At 40.0% G+C, this 27,910-nt stretch overlaps 1 protein-coding gene across 1 annotated transcript in view; it reads right to left on the bottom strand.

Moving 5' to 3' along the window:
* Positions 1-27,910, bottom strand: part of LOC131583305 (protein inscuteable homolog) — a 62,356-nt gene that overhangs the window by 18,179 nt on the left and 16,267 nt on the right. Inside the window, 1 exon segment of the mRNA XM_058847290.1 lies at positions 27,099-27,105. Coding sequence (XP_058703273.1) covers positions 27,099-27,105 — 7 coding nt within the window.

Genomic DNA, 27,910 nt, shown 5'->3' with positions numbered 1-27,910 from the left:
TTCTAAAGCTTGACAATCCTTTTCATGAAGAAATTTTCCTGATGTCAAGGCTGAACCTTCCCTGGTGCAGCTTGAGGCCATTTCTTCTTGTCCTGTCACTGGCTGCCTGGGAGAAGAGGCTGACTCCCACCTTGCTCCACTCTCCTTTCACTGAATTGCAGAGAGTGTTAAGATCTCCCCTGAGCCTCCTTTTCTCCAGGCTAAACCCCCAGCTCTGGGCACTTTAGAAATACAAAGAGGAGTTAAGAAAGCTTAGTACTGAAAATATAGTTCAACACTCAAACGTAAAACAAACCCACATTTGTGTTGTACACCTGCTCATAGCTGTGTTGCTCAGACTGCATTCTCTCAAACTCAAAGCTTCCTCACAACATCCATGTTAAATACTATCCATTATCTTCAAAAAGTATTTAGCAAATTAGTATTTAGCAAATGTCTTATTCTCATTTTTGTTATCTGTTAATACATAATGTTATCTTAATTACTTGTTCTGCAATGGGCATTAATTAAATTATTTGATAATTTGACATTTACTGTGTTTTTTGAGCACTCAGAGAGGTAGGAGTGAAAATTACCCTCTGTAAGATTATTCACTGGGGTGCAGCTTTTTTGAGCTTTTGAAACTCTAGTAATACAGATAAATATAAAAGAAATTATATCTCTTTTTCCTCAGATCACAAACGATATTTATTGTAGAAGCTCTAGTACTGGCAAAAAGAGAAAGAATAAATTTTAAATGTTAAAGTTTTTCTTGACAAGCTTTCAACATTGATCTACCTACAGCAAAATATTTCCTCCTAGTTATGGCAGAATTCTACAGCTTAAAGCAGCAGATTCACATAATTCACTGGGCTTCAAGGTATATTAATAGATCTCAGTGTCAAGAATTAATCTATGTCCTCACAAGATGATTTAGTACCCAAAGTGTGCTAGACAATATCATATGCAAAACCCAACAATTTTATCACCTTGAAATCTCCCCAGATCACACCTTGTCTGGGATCCAAAGGATGTTAATAACAACAGGCAGTATAAAAACCGAAACATATTCTAAGACACTAAAAAAAGTACTTCACAAGAAACTTCTTCTAAGAGCCACTTCAGCTCTCAGTTCTAAATTTACTGCTTGAAATTCACTTGGCCAACTTATATTCAATGACCCTGACAAATGAGTTAAGAATACTTTTATGCTTTTTGAGAACAGGTAATGGCTTATGAAAGAAAGGCACAAGAACATGGTTAGATTTTTCTATCACCAGTAATTGTGCAAATCAACATTAATGAGATTCTAAAAACAAAGGGCTGTACTCAAATTTTAAATCACATATTTGATTTCATTATTTGCTAAGTAACAGTTTTTGGAAACTGGGAGTTGCTGAATTGTGAATAAAAAAACCAGGTACAATTTTATTCAACACAAAGATAAATTATGTATTTTGGATCTGTGAAAGCCAGCACTAGTTATTCTCCTTCCTTTTCAGAAACATGTAAAATACTAACAAATTCTGGCTAAAATTTGCTCCGTGCACTTTTTCGTCTCATCTTAAATATAGAAAATAAAATAATTCTACTTCAGCAGGCAACCCCATTTACAAGTGTTTAGCAATAAATTTTAAAATGACAGGGGAACAATCTAATAAAAGCACTTTAACATCCGAAAAGAAATTGCTGCTCAAAGCGTTTTTATAATTAGGTTTTGCACTGAAAGGAACTTTGGATGGCTGCCCTGTTTTCTGTGTAATTTTGGTGAAGTAATCAGCTAAATGTCAAATCTGTTCATCACCTTGGCAATACAAAAGAACCAGTTGGCCAGATAATGCAAACAAATTAATTCCATGAATGCAACAAGATGCTGTGGAGTCCCTGCATTTGAGGAATGGCATTCAGTAAACGCTTGATCGTTAATATTTCAGTACTGATAACTGGAAAAATGCCAGGAACTTACATCCTTATGAGCATAGCCCTGTTGTAGAAACTTAATCCAAGTGACAAAATAAATGTGTGACCATGTTACTGAATAGATCAAGTCTTCTGAAAGGAAAGAATTTATTTTTTCTACAACAGGAATGAATGAGCTCTGGGACAACAGTCTTGTTTTTTCAGTATATCTGTCCTTCGTCCCAAAAATAAATAAAACTAGGCATTGTTAAAGATACCAATACAGAACTCAGGATGAATTACGTTAATGACTTCATGATTTGAAATATTACACACAACAGCAATTTTAACTCTCTGCTTTCCATAAGGGGGTTTAAGGCAGTTTTTCCATGCTACTCTGGGAACCAAGACCCATCGCCTTCCTTTTAGTAATGTCTATGTTCATTTTTATAAAATGATGCTCAAAGCCTTTTCTCATCGCATGACTTTACTACCATTCCTGTTTGCTCACTTAATGTTCAGATGGTCCCTACATATTGGTAACATTTTGGTCAAAACTTTTTTTTTGCCTTCTCTAAATTGATCACCAGAGTCATTTAGTGAGACTAAATGGAAAGTCTTACAGGCATCTGTCAGCTGATTTTCCACTGTAAAATCCATGGATAACACTATCAGCCTAAAGCTGGGTGCTTCTGGTAAGAAGATCCAGCAGAAAAAAAGTAGTTTTACAGAAGAATAAACTGGAGATACTGAGATCCAGAGGTAGGGCAGCAAATATGTAAACAATATCACAAAGAGGATCACCCCTTAAACAATCTCAACTTTCCCAGAGGAGAATTTCAAAAGCAGAGGCTGCACCAACCAGTCAAAAAGTGATAAATCAGAGCTGCGTGTCTTCTTTCACACACTGTGTAATAGCACCTCCTACCTGAAGCTACAACAGGTAAACTATATAGGTGAAGACATGAACATTAGCGGGGCAAACCAAATACATAAAGGTGGATAAAGCACATCAGAATTTATAGGATGAGGATGAGGGTAACTGTGAAAGAAGGCAGGGAGGAAGGATTATATTCATCCAGCAAAACCCATATACTGTTGTGGCAGTTTGATATTAATTGATATTTAGGGAGAGAAGAAGAAACACCCACGGAAGTGATTTCTTTAAGAGAAGCTGCTGGGAGCTTCTTCTGTGCCTGAGATAAGCAAATGGCTGGCTAGTTTTGAGGACTGACAACATTTTACACCCTAGAAAATTAGGTCCACCTCTGTGAATTCCACCTTTTAAAAACCACAAGCCTGGAAACTATCTCTCTTAGCTTCTGCCCTTGAAGAGGTAACTGGAGACCAGCTGCCTGGCCCAGGTGGCCTGGCAGGGCCAGGCCAGGCTCGGCTGTGGCACTGACCCCTCCTGGGAAGCCCTCTGGGTCCCAATCTGGCTGGGGTGGCTAGGGCCCCTTCCCAAGGGGGCTGACCCCTTCCTGGGGAGCCCGCTGAGGCCTTTGCAGTGGTACCGCCAGGCAAGGCCGGCCCCAGCTTGGCTGAAATTCTGCAGCTGCTGAGTTTCACCAGAAACTGCCAGGCAGGAGGAAGGCAAGCCATCAGCCTGCGGTGTGCAGCCTCTGAGTGCTGGCCTGACTGCTGAGATCATAGTCGCCCTCGCCCAGTGCAGGGACAAATCATCCAGCATAAACAGCTCCAGCTGCTGCCCCCAGCAGAGCTCACATGACCATCCACAGGCCAGGGCAAGATTTAACCCTTCCACTACACAGATGAGACCTACAGACCTCAATCCTCTCTCCAGGGAAAGAAGAGAACGAAGTGACATGTAGAGAGACAACATGAAAACATCAAGGTCAGTAAAGGGAAGAGTCAAGCCTGAGATGAAAGAGGGATGAGGAGATGCCGAATGGGGAAGAATTATTCTTTTGATAGGGCCACGGAGATGGATGATGAGTCTCCTTTAATTCATGAAAGAGTATTGGGGGAATGAAGTATACAAGCTGTAGATCAGAGCAGAGGTACCCACTGATGAAGCCAAGCAGATGTTGGAGTAGCTGTGATCCTATGACATGCTGGAACAGAGAGAGAGAGAGATGAGACTGATGAAGACCCTTTCCCCCAGGGAGAGAAGAAAACCTCTGCTCCCAGAGATGATCACAAAGACAGATGGAGACAACATTTGCCTTTGAACAACTCACCCTTAAAATAATATCCCATGAGTTCATGGCCCATGAGCATACCTCTAGGAGCGCTGTGAAAATGGGGGGAAATTTCACAATGGCAGAATTTTTTCCCAGGTGGCTGCTATTAGTAGAAATGAAAAGCCAGGAGAGAACTGTTTCTTGTGGAGAAGTCTCCATGGCATGAAAAGAAAAAACTCCTCTCCCTACAAAAACTGATGAAAAACTACTGTATAATTAGTGCTGTTTTAAGATCCCAGATTTTATCTCTACGTTGCCAGTTGGGAAAGGAAAAAGCTGGGCAAGGGGAGGAAAAGTGTTCTGGAGGTTTTTTTCGGTTTTTTTTATTCTTGTGGTCTTGTTAATAAAGTTTCTTTATTCCTTTTAAGTTTTAAGCCTGTTTTGCCCTTCTCCTAATGGATATCTCACAGCAAGAAATTAGTAAGTACCCTGGTGATTTTAGCCAGCTCTAAACCCACCATATTATTTGGTGCATTGGCTGGGAAACTCAAATTGGTGAATCTAAACCACTACACAGGATGAGGGTCCTTCCCCCGCATCATTATCATCATCCACTGGCTGATCGGTTTTGGTTTTGTATTTCATACCTCTCATGGTAGGAGCAACAACCATTGGTTTAGGTTCACTGTCTGGTTTAGCTGCTGGCTGAGCTGCAGCCTGAGTGACTGGGGTAGCTGCTGATTTATCTCGCTGCCCTACAGTATCTAGCAGCAAGCAGTAAGCATACGCCAGCTTATTGCAATGATCTTTTTCTCCTTAGAATCATCATGGCACTTCTCTTTCAGGTATTTCCCCACCTCAGCCAGCCTGGCTAGCTCAGTCAGTAGAGCAGGAGATTCTTAATCTCAGAGTTATGGGTTCGAGCCCCACATTGTGTGCCAATAATTGTATTTGTCTTGGTTTAGGGCAAATTTGAGCGAGAACTTCCAAATGGGGTCCATCCAGAAAGCAAATTCAAGTGGTCCCTCCCCCAGCTGCTTCAGGGAAAAAACTGTTTATTTAACAGAAATTGAATAATATAAAACAATAAAACCTCTCGCTGTTCAATGAGATGGCAAATCCAGAAAAACAGTCTTTTTCATGTGGTGTTGCTCAGCTTGCTCAGGTTCTTATCAGCCCCTCTTGCGCTGGAAAATGCTGAGGGCCAGGCCCCAGTGGGTGACAGGCATGAGCTCCTGGAATTTGTCTGGGTTTTCAGTCCAGAGCAGGCTTGAACAGATCCAAGAAAAAAGTAAAAAAGTCTGGGGAACTTCTCTGTCTCAGCTAGCTAAAAACTTACTAAAAGCAAAGGAGTGCTCTGTCCCACTGTGTGTGCATGCTGCAGACATCACAGCAGTCCAGGAGAAGGATGTGGGGGAGTGAGGGCTCTTTCCAAACAGAAACTGTGTGTTTCTACTTCCCCCCCTTCATACTCAGAGCCAGTCCTAAAGGTGCAGAACTTGATATGTAACATAAACAAGGCAACAAGGGATTCAAGCATCATAAAGTCACCCCAGGCCATTCCACCCCTTATCGCCATATCATCAACTTATTACCAAAACTAATATATATTCTAACTCTACAAACACATACATTATATACATATATATACATACAGACAAGGGCAATGATATGCAGCAAACAGTGATATTTACTCATAGTTCTCACCCAATAATCAGACCTCCCTGAGGTACACATCATGTTGTTCCATCTTTCTGCATTATCCATCATGTGCAACGTGGTCCCTGAGCAAACACAACCCCACAAATGGGTTTGTCTGTACTCGAAGCAGAATTCATCCAAACTGTCTTCCCTAGCAAACCCCTGACATGTACCACTGGGTCTTTGTCTCCATCTACTGTATGGAGGGGCTCAGGTTGGGCAGGGCCTACTTGGTTGGTTGAACCTTGGGTGTTAACTAACCAGGTAGGCTTTGCTAGATGCTGCTCCAAATTTTGAAAGATTGCCCACCCAATGCTTTCAAGGTGGTTTTTAACAGCCCATTGTACCTCTCCACTTTCCCACCCACTAGTACATGATAAGGGATATGGTACACCTGTTAGCATTCAGGAACACACATAATCATGGAATGATTATATGAAGGTGCTTTATTGAAGAGCTCTGGGTGTCAGGGGTACACATACCCAAATCTGACCCCATTTGGTTTTGAGTTGAACATGTTTTATACTCTATCGTTATACAACTTACATATTGATTATTAAACTTACATTGTTCTATTGTAAGCATTGTTTTTACCCAAGCATGGATTTCTTGTGATCCCCCCTAGCCCCCTAACATTGTTCCTCATGTTCTTTAAACTATAATTATATCTAATCACATCTAACAATTGTATCATTTAACATATACTGACTACACAGGTGCAGTTTGACCTGATCTTTAGCAAGCACAAGGCCTAACATTTCTCAGAGCCTACTTTTCCCAGGGCTTTCCAAACCTAACTTTCTTTCTAAGTCTGAATTTTCTAAGATTTTAGAACCTTTTACTATCACACCCACTCAATACCATGTTCCCTAGGCCAGGTGTTTATAAGGCTATTCTTGAAATTAGTCCCATTGTCTGACTTGATCCTCTCAGGGGTGCCATGCCTCCAAAGGACCTGCTTTTCATCCTCCCAGGATGGTGTTACAGGCTGTAGCATGAGGCATGGGGTAGGTTTCCAACCATCCAGTGGTGGCTTCTACCATTGTGAGCACATAGCGCTTGCCCTGGTGGGTTTGGGGCAGTGTGATGTAGTCAATCTGCCAGGCTTCCCCATACCTATATTTGGACCATCGCCCGTCGTACCATAGTGGCTTCAACCGCTTGGCCTGTTTGATCATGGCACATGTCTCACAGTCATGGATGACCTGAGAAATACTGTCCATGGTTAGATCCACCCCTTGGTCTCACGCCCACTTATAGGTGGCATCCCTACCCTGATGACCTGAGGCATCATGAGCCTATCAATCTAGGAACAACTGTTCTTTGTGTTGCCAATCTAAGTCTATCTTTGATACCTCTATCTTTGCAGCCTGATCCACCTGCTCATTGTTTCAGTGATCTTCATTAGCCCGACTCCTGGGAACATGGGCACCTACATGATGGACCTTCACAGACAGTTTCTCTACTCTGGTAGCGATATCTTTCCACTCATCAGCAGCCCAGACTGGTTTTATTCTGCACTGCCAATTAGCCTTTTTCCACTTCTGCCTTCCCCACAGAGCTTTGGCTACCATCTATGAATCTCAGAAGTAGAGCTACAGCCACTTCTCTCTTTCAGCAATATCCAGGGCCAGTTGAACAGCTTTGCATTCAGCAAGTTGGCTTGATCCACCTTCTCCTTCAGTGGCTTCTGCAACCTGTTGTGTGGGGCTCCATACGGCTGCTTTCCACTTTTGCTTCATCCCTACAATGCGACAGGAACCATCAGTGAACAGAGCATAGCATGTTTCTTCTGCTGGCAGTTGGTGGTACAGTGGAGATTCTTCAGCCCGTGTCATTTGTGCTTGTTCCTCTTCATCAGTGAGACCAAAGTTTTCACCTTCCAGCCATTTTGTAATTATCTCCAAAATCCCAGGGCGATTCAGTTTTCAAGTATGGGTGTGCTGTGTGATGAGAGCTCCATGTGGCACTGGTGGCATGGTAGGTAGAGGGAACCTTTGCTTTGAACATTGTCATGGGGTTCCTTTACCTTTAAGAAAGTTAAAGTTGCTGGGGTCTCCTGGGAGTCTTTTCTCCTGACCAATTATCGGTCATTGCTGAGAATTGACAGCAGTTTTAGCCATTGAAAAGTAGAATCAACTTGTGAACCCCACCTTAAAGTGTACACCCAGAAGTCTGTGGTTGTTCTTTGTTTCTTGACTGTGAAGGGTGGCGGAGCTCCGGCTGGCCTCCGGTTCCCTGCCCAGGCCATGCGGCTGGGCGGGGGCCGGGCCGGGCCCGCCGCGTTCCCGGCCGGGAGATGAGGCTTGCCCCGGGCCAGGTCGGGCTGGGCCGGGCTCGGCCCGATCTCTGGTTTAGCTAGAGGGTTTGCTGTAACTACATTCACTAGAAAACTGCCGAGTGAAGAAGGAAAGGAGCTCTGAGCCTGAAGCAAGCAGAGACGGAGACTACGCTCTCTAAAAGCAGCCATGAGGAACTTTCCATCGCAGACGGCTCCAGCTCCTGTTCAGCAGAGATCACCGAACCATCTACAAAAGCTTGGGCAAGATTTTAACTCTTTCTTATCCAGATGAGACTTGCGGATTAATCTTTTCATCCAGAGAGAGAAAAGGAGAGTGATCAACATGAAAAGAGACTTTATAAACTACTAGTGTCAAGAAAGAAAAGAAGCTTCAAGAAAGGTAGAAAATTAAGAAGATGCTTTAATTAAGCTGAAATATCTTTCTGTTAAAACTATGGAGATGGACAATGAAGTCCTGAAAAGAACTCCTTTAATTCATAATAGAGTATGGGGAGGAATAGAGTGTTCAAAGTGTGAATTTGAGTAAAAAGCAGAGTAATTGTGGTATAGTGAAGTGCTGGGAGATTTGAAGCCTTGAGAGGCAATGAGAAAACTGTTTTCTAGTGAAGCGCATAGAAACAGATAAAAAATACTGTTTGCCTTTGACTAACTTATCCTTAAAAATGCTATCCCCAAACTTATGACCCATAACACATTTCAGAGTAATGTGAAATGGGAGGAGTGAGCTTTAATAGCAGCAGCTCTGAGCAGCTAATATCAAGGAGACAGAACACTATAACAAAATAGCTTTCTTGTGAGAAACTCCATAAATTAACAGAAAGGAACTTCTGTTTCTCTACAGAAACTGAGGAAAAGACTATAGAAAAAATTAGAACTGTTTAAACCATCAAAATTATAAAGTTTTTGTCTCTGTTGTCATGTAAACAAAAGAATAGTGAGCAGTGAGAAATGAAAAGGTTTTTCTAAAAGTTTATTCTGGTGTTCTTATTCTTGTAGTTTGTCAATAAACTTTTCTTTATTCCTTTTAAGTTTTATGCCTGGTTTGCTCTTATTTTAATCCATATCTCACAGCAAGAAATAAATAATTCTTTTTCCCCCTTGTTTGTTAATTACTGGTTCAAAACCACGACAAACATCCACCCCAGCAGTGGCAGTCGGGGTGCCAGGAGGAGTTGTGCTTCTGTGCCAGCCACCTCTGAGGTGGCTTGAACTTCTTCATAGGTGGCTAAAATTTCCTTCTCTGTAGGAGTGTAGTTGGCTTTGGACCCTCTGTAGCTTTGGCTCCAGAATCCCAGTGGTCAGCCTCAAGTCTCTCCAGGCACCTTCTGCCAAAGGCTCCAGGACAGACCATGGGTCCCAGCTGCAGAGTAGAGCACATTCTTCACATCTGGTCCTGTCCTGACTGGGCCAAGAGCTACTTCATGAGCAATTTCCTGCTTGATCTGGGCAAAAGTTTTTTGCTGTTCAGGGCCCCAGTGGAAATCATTCTTTTTTCAGGTAACCAGGTAGAGAGGGCTCACGATCTGGCTGTATTCAGGACTATGCATTCTCCAAAAACCTATGGTACCTAAGGAATCTTGTGTTTCCTTCTTGCTGGTTGGTGGAGACATTGCTATGATCTTGATGACATCAGTGGGAATCTGACACCACCTATCTTGCCACTTTATTCCCAGGAACTGGATCTCTTGAGCAGGTCCCTTAACTTTGCTCTTCTTGATGGCAAAAATGGCTTTCAAGAGAATCTGGATGATTTTCTCTTCTTTCTCAAAGACCTCTGCAGCCATATTCCCCCATGCAATGATGGCATCAATATACTGCAGATTTTCTAGTACAGTCTGAATCAGTCCATGGCAGATGGTGGGGCTGTGTTTCCACCCCTGGGGTAGTCGGTTCCAGGTGTACTGCATGCCCCTCCAGGTGAAAGCAAACTGAGGCCTGCATTCTGCTGTCAGAGGAATGGAGAAAAATGCATTGGCAATGTCAATAGTGGCGTACCACTTTGCTGCTTTGGACTCCAGCTTGTACTGGAGCTCCAGCATGTCCGGCACGGCAGCGCTCAGCGGCGGAGTCACTTCATTCAAGCCACAATAGTCCACAGTTAATCTCCATTCTCCTTCAGATTTACACACAGGCCAAATGGGACTGTTGAAGGGTGAGTGGGTTTTGCTGACCACCCCTTGGCTCTCCAGCTCACGGATCATCTTGTGGATGGGAGCACAGCATCTTGAGTTGTTCTGTACGGTAGGTAGTACACTGTAGAAGTGACAATTGGTACTCTTTGCTCTTCTTCCTTCAAGAGTCCTGACTGGGTTATCTGATAGCCCAGGCAAGGTGTTAAATTGCTTGACACCCTCTGTCTCTACAACTGCTATCCCAAACACCCACCTGAGTGGAGTATTTTGATGACTTGTTATCAAGTAATGGAATTGAATGAGATGATATAAAAACAAAACATCCCCAAATATAATAATTATATCATCCCGAGTAATCCAAACTACTGCAACAATTCCATGGCAGCAGCAGTGACCAGTGAACAGAACTGCAATGATTTTTATAACTAATGCTGTACAAGAATGGCCATGGCATCTAATTTATAAGCCCTGTTTTGTACACATGGAATAATGTGGGCCTGAATAGAGGTTGAACAGTTCCCAACTCAGTAGCTTTGAAACTTATGTTAATAATTTAGCTTTGTATCTAAATTAGAAGTGAGTTGTGCTTTGGTTCACAGCAGCTTTGACTACAGCTTCCCTTTAAAACTTCCCTCCTTCAGATGCAGTCAAGCTGATGAAGAGGTATTTGCTCTTCCTGGCGTTCATCCATCAAGAAGTGTAAAGCTGATGTAGGAATATTGTTATGTGGCATAAGAGAAAAGACATTTGGCTGTATCAGCTTGAAGGATGCATTAAATGAGGTAATGCCTGAGTAGCAAACTTACATCAGTATTGCAGAGAGAAACAAAGTGCAGAGAATGATGAAATAAGAAGTTCCTTACTCTGGACTGTCTAGGAGTTGAAAGATAAATCCTGTGCAAACCCCTTTTCCCTATGAAACCAAGAGGAAGCAGCCCTGCACCTCAGAATTCATGTTCCTCTGTGCTCAGAGATGCTCTAAGCTTGTTGCAGATAAAAAGTACAAACGGTTGTCAGAGATAATAGAGAATAAGTCAATTTACGGAAAGGATGGACAAAATCAGTAAGGTCAATATCCAGACTTCTCACTTGTCTTTGCTTGAAGGATAAGAGAACAGCTGGCTTTGAGTCCCCTCAATACTGAGGACTGATATGAAGGGTAAGATAGTATTTTAAAGTATTTTTGCAGTTGATAAAAGAAACCAAGCACTGCACTGCTATTAGCCTAGCAATATTCACATATTCCCATTCCCATAAATCACGGCTTACATTGCTTCAAAATACTCTTCACAAACATAGTGAAACACCCAAGGATAAGCTCAGCTCTCCTAATCTACTCTTCCAATGTGATATCCTTCCATTTCTACAGAATAAGCACTGAGTGGCTACAAAGGGAATGAGAAGAGACTGCAAAGGAATTCACTTGCAGTTATGCAGAAGTCCTTTGTAGTGCAAGTAGGTGTTCACAGAATTAGGATGCACTGATAAAACAGAGGGAAAACCACTGGTCACAAATGAGCACAGTGGCTGGGGGCGGGGGGCAGTGCAGAAAAAAAGACATTTACAATTACCCTTGTACTCAACATTTGTTACATTTTCTTTCTCCTATTCTGTCAAACAATCCCAGTAATGACTATGTTACCTGTAGAGTCAGAACCCTATAAGAATAAGGAAGAACTATTTATGCTCACATATTATAAAGATTAAATTCTTGAAGTTACGTGACACATGACACCAAATGTTTCTCAGGTTCTTGTGCCCTACATTTTTGAGTGCTGGATATACTGGTTTGTTTTTAAGCTACAAGAATCTACTCCTATTTATAGGGTTTTCTTGGCAACTGCATCTGCATTACAAATTTCAGAAAGTACATGCTTGTTCCTTTTAAATAATGGATAAGGCTTTATACATTATATTTTGGGGTCTGAAATCCATTAAAATGAAGCCACATAGACCCAAAAAAGGACTTGTCAACAAGATGTCAACAAGGAACTGTCAAGTGGTGCACAAGAATGCTGAACAAGATACTGGGACCTGAAATCTGAATTAAGGAAAGACCATACATTAGCCATTTTCACTAGCCCTCATTTTTATTTACCCCGGGGGATCATAGTCTGAGAAAAGGAAAAATACCTACCTCAACTACTCCTATAAACAAATAGGGGCTTCAGGTTATGTGTAGCAGGGCACTCCAGAAAATGAGATGCGCTCCCTGAAAAATATGTGCTCCAGTCATCTACTTTTAAATAAATAATGTCACAGACACATCATGGTCCGAGGATATATTCTCCAACAGCTGGTGCCTGGCATTTTAAAACCAGGACACTCTTTCAACATGTTTGATTACTTTGTATCATTTAGGTTTTGGTATGACACCATGGTTTTTATTTTCAGGTGTGTCTTGGTTTAGCTCTTCATGAGGAAAAAAAAATCTCATACACGCATTTTTAGGTGAGCTTTATTCTATTACGATAAAAAGAAAGGCTCTCTATTCAAAAAGAGCAGAATGGGGGTCATAGCCATTCATTATCATCTAACCTAACTCTTCATAGCGTCTTTCTCAGGAAAGATAATTTTCCTGCTAGAAGTCCAGATTTGTTCAAGTCAAAAATTTGAAACCTTAATTATGCTGTAGATTTAATTAATAATTTTAATAATCCCTGTTGTTATTATTACAGTAATTTCATATACAGCTTCTTTCATTGAATTAAAATTCTTGCCCAGGTGTATACCATTATACCATGACTTGCACACAAATATAACCCTACTCCATTCTCAAACTATGTCAATGGAAAAAACAGAGTAGAAAGCAGAGTTACATTAGAGAGTTAGAGAAACTGAGAAATGGACATGCATAGGATGTTTTGCTTTTTTTTTAACTCTTATTTTAAATATGAGATTTTTGCAAATACCTTTAAGAAAAAGATCCTTATGCAAACAATTTTTCTGCAAACATTTTTCATTTCAATGGTGTCAGTCAGTTTAATCTAAAAAATATCCACTCTAAAATGCAAGACTTCAGCAGTATTTGAATCATATGTACACTAATCAAATGCACTACAATAGTAGAATATTTATATAATGTAATTTATTAAACATACAGAGTAACTTGCTCAGAAAAATGTTTTTATGTCTAAATTCACATAGTTACCAAAACTGACTCAGTGCTTTACCCATATTTCTCTTCCCAAAATTTCTGGTGCTTAAGAACAGCGCTACAAGGCACCAGGGATTAATAGAATTGTTTGCTACATTCATTACTTCACAATGGCTGTTCAATTACTTTAATAAATTATTTTCAATAAATTAGCTCCAGAACCAAGCTTGGATGTGCCAGATTTTTATTGGCAGGGAATTTTTACAAGCAAATGATAGAGTTTTATGATACCTATTTATAATTAAAACACTCACAGTACTTTAGCTATAAAACTTTAAGTGAGCAACTAAGTAAGAGTCCATTCATGTTGTAATAACAACAGGGGAAATTGCGACCCGTATTTAAACAAAAAATTCAAAAATAGTGAAAAAGTGGCGGTTTTCATCTAGAGAAAATTGATAGAACTTTATTGGCTACGGCAGACCCAAGTTATTTGATCCTAAGTTTCCTCTCCTGACAGTTAGGTAAATGTCCTTGGGTCTCCTACAAACACTGATTTATGTCTATTACTGCAGTGGCAATGAAATAATTTCAGAATTGTTTTAAGCCTAAGAAATTCAAGTTTGAGATCAGCTGTTCACATACAATCTTTATGAGCAGTCACAGGTCTACTAGGAGTCATCAGGTAAAGTGATCTCAGATGTTTTTCTCTCCATTAGCACCTTCCAGTACTGCTCTTTGGTCAAACACATTTGCTACATTGATTCTGTATTAGAAGAAATAAGGAGAATCCTAAGACACTGAGAAAATTGCATATTTTTACAAGCTGAATTTTGATTTTTCTTCTACTCAACATTCTTTGCTGCCTTAACAGGTCTCAACAAAGAGAACCACTCTTATAAAGGATAATCAACACATATATTTAAAGTTAAGATAGTGTTTGAGCTAGGAGGAGGAAAACCACAATTTTTTTGTTAGATTACACTTTCAATAAAACCTTTGGAAAGGTTACACTTTCAATAGAAATTGTTCTTCTAACATATGAAAATCCAAGGATAAGTACCATGCAGCACTTTGATAATGAGGCAATTACAATCTGTATTCAAAATCTTATTTCTAAGTCAACTTATTTTCATAAGCTGATCTCACATAAGAAAAACAGGTCAGAACTGATTGAAATTGAATTTACCTAGTGAGCAGATTCCAGCTTCAACAGCCCAGGATCTTCTCCAGGTATTTTGGATAGATAAATGTGGAAGCGTTATGTTATGGCAAAGACAAAGCCTCAATTTGCTTTATTTTAGCTGCACAGATCTGGGAAAACAAATATGTTGTTTAGGAAAATCCCAAATACTGTTCTGATTCTGTCATCCAGTCACTGTCTGTTTTCTAATATTGTCCCTAATCCATTAACCAGTTTTCTCATTCTTAGAAAAATGCAAGGGATATTATGACAGAAGGAATGTAACAGCTACAGAGTACTAAATATTAGCACTCAAGCTTCACTTCTCAGAGCAGTGAAAACTCTCATTCCATATTCCAAACCAACTGAATCCCTCACATCTGTAAAGCTCAAGTCTGGACTAGAAATTTCATATGACCAAGCTGCATTCTGCCGTCTGCCAGTCCATAAAGAGCAGAAGAGGAGCCATGGCAGGTTTCCACAGAATGGTGTTGGGTTTCTCCTGGATCCAGGAGAGTTCCCAGGATTAGGATCTGTTCTGTTTCAGAGGAATCAAAGATAACATAATTGGACATCTAGCAGTGATACTAGAAAAGTGTGACGGCTAGGTTTCTAAGGTATATGCACATCACTCTGAAACCAGAGTTACTGAATCCTTGAGGTTGTTTTTTTCCTGTAAGAAAAATCAGTCGTAGTTACATGGGTGTGTCTCAATTACCTGCCCTTTTTTTTTTTTTTTTGAGGCTGGAAGCCCTGATCTGATTAATTGGATGTCTCTGTCCTAATGTCTTATCCAATGCCCCAGGTTCTAAGTGCCTTACCTTCTTCATACATTTTGTATCAAGTCTTTCATTTTTACTCATTAATACAAGACATAAATTCTACTAGCAGAGAAATATGCCAAAAATCAGATGCAAGTGTGTTGTTTCATGTCTAAAGGAGTTTGAAGGGAAGATGAATCAAAGGACAGCAGAAAACACAGAATTTTTACTCAGAGTAACATCAGTATCACTAATACACTGGCAAAGCTGGTAAAATAAAGGTGCAGGGTATGTTTCTCAACTTCATCTGACACAGCCACACAGAAATCCATGGGCTGGAAAATTCTAACACTGCCAATTCCCTGGGGCACAGATCATCAAAATCCTTTTCTGAATGAGGAGAAAAGCAATTTGTCACAGCCTTTAAATACATAAATAAATGTAGCCAACAGGAGTAGGAAGTCAGTCATGTGTCTTCATCCATGAATATTTCCTAGATGAGATCCTGTGACTTGTAACTCAGCTCTTCTTCCAGGATACAGGATGAGACAGAAGCTATCTTTAATAACTAAAAGGTGACTTATGCCTTCTAATTATTTTTCTCAGAACAAATAAAGTATCTTGCTCAAAAATAAATTGCAAACCTATTCTAACCACTCTTTTCCCTTCTCTTTTGTTGTAATTTCTTCCTCAGCATAGACAGTAGTAAAACATGTTTGGATCAGCTGTGAAATTCACATTACACATCAAGGGGAGGTTCTTACTCTTGAGTAACTTCCTTTTCTCTCTCAAATCCTGTGCTATAATAAAAAATGAAATAAAAATTTACTTACCTACAGCCACATAGTATGTAGATATAGGCCATTACAATAATGCTACTTACTGTCCTTCAAATGAACTTTCATTTCTCCAGAAACTGAGTGTTTCTCAGACTGAATAATAAGCAGATCAACAGAAAGTCCTGGAAGGTATTTTCCTGCATCCAGCGACTCTTTGCAGATCTAGAATAATTCCAGCATGGACAAAATGCCAAAACATCCAGTGCTTATAAGAAAAACACTATCAATAAATGCATAGGGCAGAGAGTGCTAAAGCAGTTAAGGATGGGCTACTTTTAGGAGCTCAGATCATCATTCTCATATTTTTGTGGTCTTATGAGCAGGCCAGTATATAACAGGTACTGAAATCTTAGCTCAACAGCACCTTGTGTGCAGGAACATTATTCTAATTCATTCCATTCTCTTTAGCACTACATGTCAGTTATTCCCAAATCCCTGTTCATCAGAACTATTTGCAATACATAGTCTGATGCCTGAGAAAGCAATAACCAGAAGATGACAAGTGTAGATAGCCTCATTCCCCATGGAGCACCATGGGCACCCCATAGTAAATAATACATTTTCAGAAATCTGATAGTCCATTCATTTTGTAGCATATTGAGGACTCCACTCTGAGAGGGGTTGTTCTGCTTAAAGCTTATTATTAATGTCCATTTACTTTTAGTGGTGATACTGTCAGCATTACCTGAATTTAAAGCTTGAAGGTATTTTCCCTTGGTAATTCCTTCCCTACCTGACACTCCTGGCATTCTTCCTGTTCTCAGTGCCTCTGTCATTCAACTTACAGACTTTTCTAACTGAAACTGAACAAGGAGACATATTTTCCTTCTGATCCCCCTTTCCCCCATGCACATATCCTGCTCCTCGTGTTCTCTCCAAGCTTTTCAGGCTGATACTGTCACTATCCAAGCAGTATTCTCAGGTCAGCAGGAATAGAAGGAATTTTTCCCCACTTCCCCAAGAATGCTCTTGCATTAGATGTTACTTCAGGATTTTTTGCTTTTAATCAATGCAGTTAAGGCAAAGGGTCTATCCTGTAGGAAATCCAGGTTGTTGTGAACAGAGAAATTTTTCACATTAAAAGCCCATTTGGCATGGCTTGCCTTGATTTAGGAGGATGCTTCAGTGGTGCATCGCTTTGGTCCTCATAAACCTGTCTTCCCAAATCCTCTGCTGCCTTCCTGAACACAGGACAGATTTGGGCAGACCATACCCAGGTGCAGCACAAACTTTGCTGTAATTCCAGCCTCCACTGGGTGCCACTATTGCATAGCATAATGTGTCAACAGCCTGACAAAACTGAGTTTTAACTTCTACTTCCTTCTTGTGAAGTTTTCAGACCATACATAGAGAATTATCACTTGGTTTTTAAGACCCTAAAACGCCACATGATAATCATTTTAGCACAGAAATGCGAGGATTATTTAATTCTTGCTAGATCTCTACAGCCAAAAAGCTCTAATGCAAAAGTGCTCAGATTGTTTCCTGATTTTATGCTTGAATATGCCTTTTTGCCCCGTGTGTGGATCTCTTCCTCCATGCTAAGTGACAATCAACTTAGCCCTCTATTTTGCCCTATCTTTTTTAATCTCCCTGCAGAGGGCCTGAATTAGATGATCTTTAAAAGTCCCTTCCAGGCCAAATTATTCTATTTCTCTGTGTCTCCATCTAAAGTGCTTTGATGACAGCTTAAGTAGCACAAGGGTTAAATCTTACCACAGACATGCAGTTACCTTAAAAACACTCACTCAGTGCTCTTAAACTGTGTGCACATCCCAAGGATGGCAATAACACTGAAAATACATTATAAGCCAACTTTCAAATTAATAGCAATTAAGTATTAGTTTTATTGAGTGGATTTAATTGCCATTTGATGGTGCAAAGATATGCACAACTTGATAGATACTATCCTGGTTATTCAAGCTGTAACATATAAAGACTGAAATTTAATGTTATAAATCACTTTTTAAAATCCTGGGCAGACAATTCTATCGCCTTTGGTCTATTTCACATAATCCCAGCTTTTATATTTTTTTTCATTTCCTTTTCCCAGGCCTCACTAAACTAAATAAAAACTTTATTTAACTAAATAAATATTTATTTAACTAAATAAATAACTAATATCAACTAATATTCTATTAATAAGTAAAAATATTTAAATATATATATTGCATTAATATATTACATAATTTACATAGCTATATAAATAAATATTGTTTAATGGAGTACTTTGAGACTTTACAGAACACACGCAAAATTTTTCCAGGCAAAATACTAGAAGGAGATTTTCATGCTAGATTTCCATCCTGGAATGATTTGTTATCCTCCTCATTTGGCAGAGCTGACATAAACACAATTGTTTCAAGTTGCTGAAGATGGGGGAAGCAGTGTCTCAGTGTTTATTAAGTCTACTTTTGTAACTTGGTCTTTCCTCTCTCTCTTCTCAATACAATATCAGCAACACTGATAAGTGCAAAAATATCTATAGTCACTGGCCTTTGAAAGGATCTCAGGCTTTTCTAGCAGAGATCCAAAATACTTCCTTGAAAATCTGCTATATTCTGACATGGGCTTTATTGCAAACAGAAGCTTGAGTGACTCTGCCCAATATTGTTTATATTTGTCGCTCTATTAGGAACGGCGAAAATGAACCACACAGACTCTCTAGGAGTCGATCAGGAGAATTTCTCTTAGTTTATTACCTCAGGTCTTTTTTATAGACCGATACGTGGAAAGTACAGAAAGGAAACTCTTATTGGTTAGCAAACTACTACATCACCATCATTGGTCAGTGGGGTACACCACCCCCCGACCTTCTCTTGCCAGAAAACAAGGAACAGACAAACAGCACCTGCAAGGCTGTTTTCTGTCTCTGAGGATTGTTTTAAATCCTCCTTATGAATTCCCAGGCCACTTTCTCAGGCAAGACTGAGAAAGCTATGTGGCCTGCAGTTTCACATGCTCTCTGTTTCAGAGTTAGCATCCACATATATTATTACAGAGATGGGGGAAAAAAGGACATGTAAGCATTAGTCTGGCAGTCTAGATTTTTCTAAGGCCTGAAGATAAAGCAGCAAGAGAGAACAAGACTATACAATAAAGCAGAAGAATCAATAAAAGCAAATAGCAAGTAGACTGAATCTTAATCTGACCCAAAGTTGTTCAGAGTCAACTAAATCATTGATAGCAGCAGCTAAACAGATCTGTGGTGCAGGTCTGGAGGCAACAGGTAAGACCTGTGCCCCGCAGCCTGGACATTCCTGCATTGCTGGAGACTCAAAAGTGATTGTTTGTGGCTAAGGAGAAACAGCTATTCATTTTACAAGGCAAATGAATAAGTTCAAGAAATTCATCCAGGGCAGGAAATAGAAACATTTGCAAAAGAAAATTGAGGCAGAGGCAGAATTTCACTCTATTAGAGCAGCTCTGCTTTAGTGGTCGTCTCAGCATTCTAGCTGCTACTCAGCAGACATGGCAAACTTTGTAGGAGTCACCAGCACCCATGTAGTTGCCTCCATTATGCCTACTTACTGAATCATGTTAGAAAGAGCAACAGTACAAAAGAGCTATCTACCTGCGCTCTAAATTGATGTGTGTCTATTAGGCATACGCACAGGGACATAAAGGAAAGGTCACAGATGGAAAGAATGTTTATGAGCCAATTTGTGCTATCAAAAACTGGGAAATACCTATCTTTCTATTAACAGCTGAACTAAAAATTTCTGGGTAGGAGGGCCCACTCCCACTTCCAGGAATCTAGGATGTATATGGTCCTTCCTACTTCACCAGCAGCTCAGGAAACTGCCTGTGCACAGCCACCAGAAATACTTTCCCAAGGGAAGTTGTTCTGCCTTCAGAATTCTTCTGGGCAATTGTCAAGGTTTTAGAAGGCTTTAACCTCAGCATAGCTTTCCAATTTTACTTATTTTTAAGGGTCTCATATGTTTTTTTCTTTTAGGTTTAGTTTCTTTCCCTTATTCTATAAGCCATCAGGTACTCTGACCAGTAAAGCTGAGAATTAATAGACAATACAGTGACCAGGAAATTATGTCAAGACAGGTATATCTTTCATGGCTCTTGCTGTTCATCTTTATGTGACATGGTCTCTTCAGTGGCATAGGGCTCAGCTTCATGAGCATCCAGTTCTGCACTGCCTTCACTCAGACTGAGGCTGTCACAAACTCTCCTTAGAGGGGCTTCTTTGAAAATTCAAGATATACACAGAAGATGGTTATCTCCTTACAAAATATGGATGTACATATAGGAGGAAAGGATATGAAGCCCTGAGGGACAGAGGGAGAACCTTTAGCTGGTATATTGACATCTCTGTTGTAACTAAGAACACCAGTGTAGGGACCAGTAAAACTAATAATGCAGTTTCTGCTCTACTATCAGATACCACTGTAGTAATGACATCACAGAATTTCATGGCACATTCAATAGGAAATGGCAACTTCTTCAGTGGCAGACATTATAGATCCCTTGTTGAATGTCAACAAGTCTTCATGGAATGTATATAAGAGAAAACTTTAGCCTCCCTTCCAAATTCAATTTTCTGAAGTGTTTGTGCCAGAAATGCCCATTTTTTGTAATCCAGGTAAGCCCATTTTTAAACAAAGACAGACAAGAAGGCATTTGGACTCTGGCAGGGACACACAAGTGTGTCATTATGGAGACACAACAGAAGCTAGAAAGTAACATTGGTTACACCAGCTGGCTTGGGATTAGACATGGACTGTTTTTTTGGATGATGCATTGGCTGGATTGTCGGAACCAGAAAGCAGTAGTCAACTCCTTGGTGTCCAGATGGAGAGTGGTGATGAGTGGGGTCCCTCAGGAGCCCATCTTTGGACCAGTACTGTTTGATATCTTCTTTCAATATTATTTTCTTGAGCTTGAAACTAGCAGTTAATTTCAAATAAAAAGTGGTAACAGCAAAATAAGGCTATCTGTCAGTTATATATGAAGTATAAAGGAAGTGCACACATGTCCAGTGTGACAGGATTCTCAGTATGAGGACATCATGTCAAAAGTCTTACAGAAGTCCAGGTAAATTATATCAGTGGATCTTCCCTTGTCCACCAGTGTAGTCACTCCATCACAGAAGCCATTAGGATGGTCAGGCAGAACTGGTCCTTGGCTAATTTAAGTTGCTGTGAAAACTTTTCCACACCTTCTTTGTGAGAACAAAGTGACGAAGATTGTGAGGCACCCCCTGCCCAGGGAGGCAAAGATTTCATTTCAGATAAGCATTGTTAAAATGAGAGGCATGGCTTGAAAGCCAGGGAAGAGTGGATTCCATTCCTCTGCCTCAGGGGATGGGCCCTGAGAGCCTGGGAAGAGTTGCCCCACCCTGGACCCTTGTGGGGTGGCAGCCCATGATGTTCTGGTTGGGTTTGAGCCCCTGGGATTTCTCCTTGGCTATGTCCCTATTCGTCCCCAACCTTAACTCCACCCTGGTTCTGTCCCACAAAACCCACCAGCCTGCCTCTGTTTGGGCCTCTCTGTCTCTGGATCTAAGCTGAATTTGTTCCTGTATTGAATAAATGGATTTCTGAGCAGAAGCTCATCTCTCTGAATCCCATGTCAGTCACTTGTAACTGTAGCCTCCCTGGACATGATCCTGCAGCCCTGGAACGCAACAAAAGATGAGTTCCTAAAAAAGTGGAAAGGCTTCTGTCTTATTTAACCTGCTGGTCCCATAATGATTCCTTCTTCATCTCAGCGGAAGATCCTTGTCAGACAAGCATATGAGTATGGCCTGACCCATACAAAAGCTTGCTCATCCATTTCCAGGGACTGCAAAAGAAAAAAATGAAAGCACTTAAAAAGGAAAAGCTTGAGACAGCGCTGGCAAGGGAAGGAACAGTCAGTGAAAGAGCTACTGTCTGGGAACTTAATGATAGGTAAGAAAGATACAGGTCAGGTAAATATACAAGCAATGCTGTTAGATGTTTACTATTATTGGCAGAAATTTCACAGATGGGATCTACTTGTATTTGTCTCCTTTTAGAAGCATTTTAACTCCTCTCTCCTTTATCATGGCTACAGCTAAGCTATTTAGAAAGTGCAACTTAAACATAATTAGTACATGTGTTTACATCTGGCTACAAAAGCAGATATGAGATGCAACAGTTTCCTGCTGAGTGAGGAGAAAATTATCAAAGTTACTTATCAGTTAGGTCTTTCTGTACAGCCAACTGAGAGGAATGATGAGCTTGTCTTTACAAACAAGCTGTGGGTCAGCTGATAAGATGCAGCTATCAGTGAGAGACAACAGAAACAATGGGATGGATTCCAGTAGAAGATCAAAGAAGCACTGAAAGAACGCTATGAATTCCATAAAAGTTAAGAAGGGATTATGCATTGGGGGGGGGGGGGGGGGGGGAGGTATCGCAGGTATCAGGCGTTCCGGGAAGTCTGTACCTCTCAAGTACCTCAGCCTATGGGGAAAGAGAGAAGGGACAAGCGGCCGGGAATTAGGATAAAAAGGAGGCTGCGCCCTCCAAAAATTGGAGAGACCCCAGGGGAATGCCCCATGGCCTCTCGCTTTATTCGAATAAAGAAAAAGGACTCCTCTGTCTCCTTTTTGGACATAAACCTCTGGTGTTTGTTGATTAATTTTCCTGACACAACTCTTCCCAGTTTTCTTGCCTCTGTCAGAGACAAGGGGAATATTTGAGGTCCAAAAGAGCTCTCTGCTTGCACTCGTTTCAAATTCTTTAATTGATTCTCATTAATCTCTGCCTTCAGTTCAGAAGCTGAGTAAGCTGTTTCTTTCATCTTAAAATTAAATTTGCTTGATAAATGATGATGATGATTATTATTAGGTAGGGAAAACTCACCTGGCATTTGATGTGCTGGTTTCTGTTCCTTCGGATGTCGTTCGTGGATAATTCACTGCCATGATCATTGTCATCGCTTGAAGTAATACTTTAAATTGTTACATAAATATCATGATCTGGTGATTTCCAAATCGTTTTTCATTTATAAAATTCTCTTAACATCCTGACTTTTTAAACATAAATCTAGAGCTATTTGGAGTGCTTGAAATAAAATACTTAATGAAATATAAAATCAATAGATAGCATAAAATACTAACAGAACTGACTGCAACAACTGAAGCATAAACTTTGAAGAATTTAAGATATTAGAAAAGCTAAAGCCTTAATTAAAATTATTTTTTGCCAAATTTAATAAAAAAACCCCAAAACTAATCCTTGTTAAATTTAATTAAAATAGAGAGGCACTATTAGAATTAGGAGCTAATCATTAGCCAATAACTAATTGTCTGTCAACCTTGTTTGTTCAGCTGAGCTTGTAATGAGAAACGTAGAATCTTGTAAGGAACTTCAAGAACATAAGACAATTGCAAACCAGAAACCAATTGGAAACATGAAACTAGGAGCATGGCCAGGTGTTCATTTGTCACTTTGTATTGAAAAGGTAGAAGGGTCAGAATGAGGAAGAGATATATTCCTTCCTCCATTTTATGACCATTCCCCATAACGAGACCACCGACTCATTTCAAGGAACAAACTGCACGTGCTTAATTGCTTCTTCTTAATTAGCATAGAAATGGGGAGTGGGTGGTAACTGGGTTATGAATATGTATTCAATATCTCGGTAAATAAAAAGGTAGTAATTGCCTGTATTAGGGGCCATGTGTATTAAGGGGTGACCCTGCACATCGGCCCAGCACTGCCACTAAACATACACCTTTTAACCCTAATCATTTAAAGAGTCTTTGTTTGTAATAGTTGGATAATGATACTAGATCATATCCATATTTTGGTAAATCACAACCATGTGTAAATTATATGGGAACCAAACAAGTGCAGAGCAGTAACCTGGCACCAGTCCAAATTTTCAAAATGAAGTTGGATGGAATGGCAATCGACGGGTTCCAAGTTGAATTTGCCATTTGAAGTGTACACCTCAGTAACCTGGCAAAGCCTGGGGACTTTCCCACTCAGCTTTTAAAATCTAATTCAATGAAATATACCTTTTTAAAACAAGAAGAAAAAAAAGACCTGTAGAGTCTCTCTTGGATCTCAATTAATAAAATCGAGGTGTATAAAAAGGCAGAGCTGAGGGATAGATAAGAAGAGTGGTTGCTCCTCTGATTTACCAAAATATGGATGTGATCTACTATTAATATCCAAATGAGATGGACAAAGACTCTTTAACCATTTTAAAGTTACAAAGTGCTATGTTTATAAGCAGCACTGGGCCAGTGCTGGGTCTCCCCTTAATATGCACGGCCCCAAATGCAGATGAATACAGGCTTTTTATTTACAAAAGTATTGAATACGAATACATATGCATAACCCAGTTACTAGCCACTCTCCACTTCCTATGCTAATTAAGAAAAAAGCAATTAAGCATGTGTAGTTTGTTCCTTAAAATGGGTCGGTGGTCCTTTTATGAGGAGGGGTCACAAAAGGGAGGAAGAGATAAGGCTCTTCCTCATCCTGACCTTTCTACCTTTTCAATGCAAAGTGACAAATGGATCCTTGGCTGGGCTCCTAGTTTCATCTCTTCAATGGGTTTCTGATTTGCAGTTGTCTTGTGTTCTTGAAGTTCCTTAACAGATTCTTTGTTTCTTATTACAAGCCCAGCTAAACAAGCATGAAGTTGACAGACAGTTAGTTATTAGCCAATGATTACCTCTAATTTTAGCAAGGCCTCTCTATCTACCTTTAATTTTAGCAAGGTCCATCTATTTATTTTAAGTAGCTTTAACAAGGCTTATTTTTATTTAAGGACTTAGCTTCTCTAAAATCTTGAATTCTTCAAAGTTTATGTCTCACCTCCATTACTAACTACATCCCATATGGAAAACAAATGCCAAAGTACACCTCATTTAATCAGCTCTCACTTGATGAACACTGCTATAATTACTATGTCCCCTGCCCCTCTGTTACCACTGTCCACCCTGCAGCGGCCAGGGAGACAGGGGAGGTAGATTAGCTTGCCAGAGGAGACCCTAAAAACGAGGCTCTTTCCCTTTGCTGCGATGATAGTCGCAGCTTTATTTCTTGGGATCTTTCAGGGTGAAGTTGCAGGAGGGAAAGAGGAAGAGGTATCGATAAGCAGTCCTTTTTCAGGACAGGGGAAAGGGGTGTGGGGATTTACACAACCAATAAGGGGAACTGCGGAGAACAAGATAAGGGAAAGAACTTACAAGTCTACATTTTTGGGGGTACATTTTTTGGGTCACACCATTTTTTCTAACTGCATTACAACAGAACACTGCTCTGGAGCCATGAAAAAAGTATAACTGGCAAGATTTACTCCCAGCACATCAGTGATAATACCTGAATGCCACTGCAATGTCTTCTTCTGATCAAGTCTTGCTGAAACATGAAAAAAACCCAATAAAACAGGGTTGCTTTGACTGCTATGAAATTTTTGTATGTGGACACATTATCACAGATCCATGCTTAAACAATATACCACTTTAAGTACAGGACAAACCTCACAAAGCCTAAATCTGTGGGTTATGTGGAAGGACTCACACTACAGGCAAAGGATTTTAAGTATTCATTGTTGGGCTAGAAGACAGCTTATTTTGAATTGACATACAAATCTATCCATAAATTTTTAACAGGAGTTAACAACTTACAGATAGATTTTTATGTCAATTCATAGATTGCCTGTTGCACTCCATTGAAAAGGCAGACAGTTTACCAAAAAGATCTTTCACCTATTTAACTCTAAAAGTTTTTCTTTGTGCCACAGCACTGCGATCAGCAGTCAACAAATTAATATTTATTTACTGAAATTCATCATCATAAATCAGAAATCTCAGTCATGAACAGACCAATAGATGTACATGTCTGCTGAGATTTTTAGCAGGTAGTGGTTCTCTTGTTTTTTTCAATTAAATTACTCAGATGCTTAAGGCTGAGTGCACATTTATATGTTTGCAGAATTTGGGCAAGGCCAGATATCTAAATGAGGATCTGCTGATAAACAATAGAATCTGTGTCCTCCAAAGCCCAAGACAGGTATTCACCAACTCCTTAGCCAAGTCTTATGTTGACTTCCTTCACCAGTATTATCAAAATGTTTATCTTTAGTGCTACACTTGCAGACTCCTTTCTCCTCCTTTTAAAATTTATAATATGATTTAAGTAAAGCAAGGTTTGTAAGAAGAGTTAGTATCTTTTATCAGAGCAACAGATACATATCTCTTTAGAGCATCAGGACTACAACAACACAACCACTATAATTTTATTTGTCATTTAAACAGAATTGAAATAACAGCCATGACCTCAGCCAAAGCAGTTTGTGTCTACTTTTTTCCTGTGGAGATCTGGCAATGTACCATAATCTTGCACCAATTTTTCTGTCTTTATTCAATTCTACATCTCTTGAATAAGGCATTAAAAACTTCCTTGCTTTCCTTTTTGCATGATGAAATGGGTACTACCATAAAATGAACAAATTTTAATCCAGTGTGTAAGTGGAAAAGCAATTAAATGCTACTTCAGAGATTGGCTCCCAGCTGGTTTGGGTTTTTTTCTTTTGCTGTTGTTGTTGTTGTAAGGTTTGGCAGGGGGAGGGAAGGGGGTTTCTTAAACATCTTTTCACACTGTTTTTGAGTATTCACAATTATCACTTCCATGACTTCCTTATTGTGGTGGGTTTTAGCGCTGGCTAAAATCACCAGTGCACTTACTCATTTCTTGTGAGATATGGATTAAAAGAAGGGTATAACAGGTTTAAAACTTAAAAGGTATGAAGAATTTTATTAACAGGATTATAATAATAATATTAAGAAGAAGAAGCATCAGAATAAAACTTCTAGAACACCTTTCCTCCCCTTGCCCAACTTTTTCATTTCCCAACTGACCATGTAGAGACAAAATCTGGGATCTTAAAACAGCACTAATTATACAGTAGTTTTTCATCAGTTTTTGAAGGGAGAGGAGTTTTTTCTTTTCATGCCATGGAGACTTCTCTACAAGAAGGTTTTTTCGTGGTTTTTTATTTCCACAAATAGCAGCTGCCTGGGAAAAAAGTTCTGCATCGTGACATTCCTCCTATTTTCACAGCCCTCCTAGAGGTCTGTCCAGGGGCCATGAACTCATGGGGTATTGTTTTAAGGATGAGTTGTTAAAAGGCAAAGGTTTTCTTTAATTGTCTCTGTCTAAAGGTTTTCTTTATCTGTATTTATCTATCATCTCTGGAAACAGAGATTTTCTTCTTCCCTCTGTGGGGGAAAAGGGTCTTTATCACTGTCATCTCTCCCTCTATTTAAGCTTCTCATGGGATCACAGCTACTCTAAAATCTGTTTGGCTTTATTAATAGATGCCTTTGCTCAGACCTACAGTTTTAATACTTCATCCCCTCATACTTTTCTTATAAATTAAAGGAGATAGTTCAGTATATCATTGTTTATCTCCATGGTCCTACCAAAAGAATTTTCAGCCCCTTTCAGCATCACTTAATCTTCTTTTTATCTGAGGCTTGACTCTTTCTTTTACTGACCTTGATGTTTTCATGTTGTTTTTTTACGTGTCGTCTCTCTTTTTCTTTCCCTGGAGAGAGGATTGAGGTCTGTAGGTCTCATCTGTGTAGTGGAAGGGTTAAATCTTGCCCTGGCCTGTGGATGGTCATGTGAGCTCTGCTGGGGGCAGCAGCTGGAGCTGTTTATGCTGGATGATTTGTCCCTGCACTGGGCGAGGGCGACTATGATCTCAGCAGTCAGGCCAGCACTCAGAGGCTGCACACCGCAGGCTGATGGCTTGCCTTCCTCCTGCCTGGCAGTTTCTGGTGAAACTCAGCAGCTGCAGAATTTCAGCCAAGCTGGGGCTGGCCTTGCCCGGCGGTACCACTGCAAAGGCCTCAGCGGGCTCCCCAG

This window comes from Poecile atricapillus, chromosome 1 (assembly GCF_030490865.1).
Source record: "Poecile atricapillus isolate bPoeAtr1 chromosome 1, bPoeAtr1.hap1, whole genome shotgun sequence".
In the NCBI taxonomy this organism is placed as follows: domain Eukaryota; kingdom Metazoa; phylum Chordata; class Aves; order Passeriformes; family Paridae; genus Poecile; species Poecile atricapillus.
This window is presented reverse-complemented; position numbering and strand designations above follow the sequence as displayed.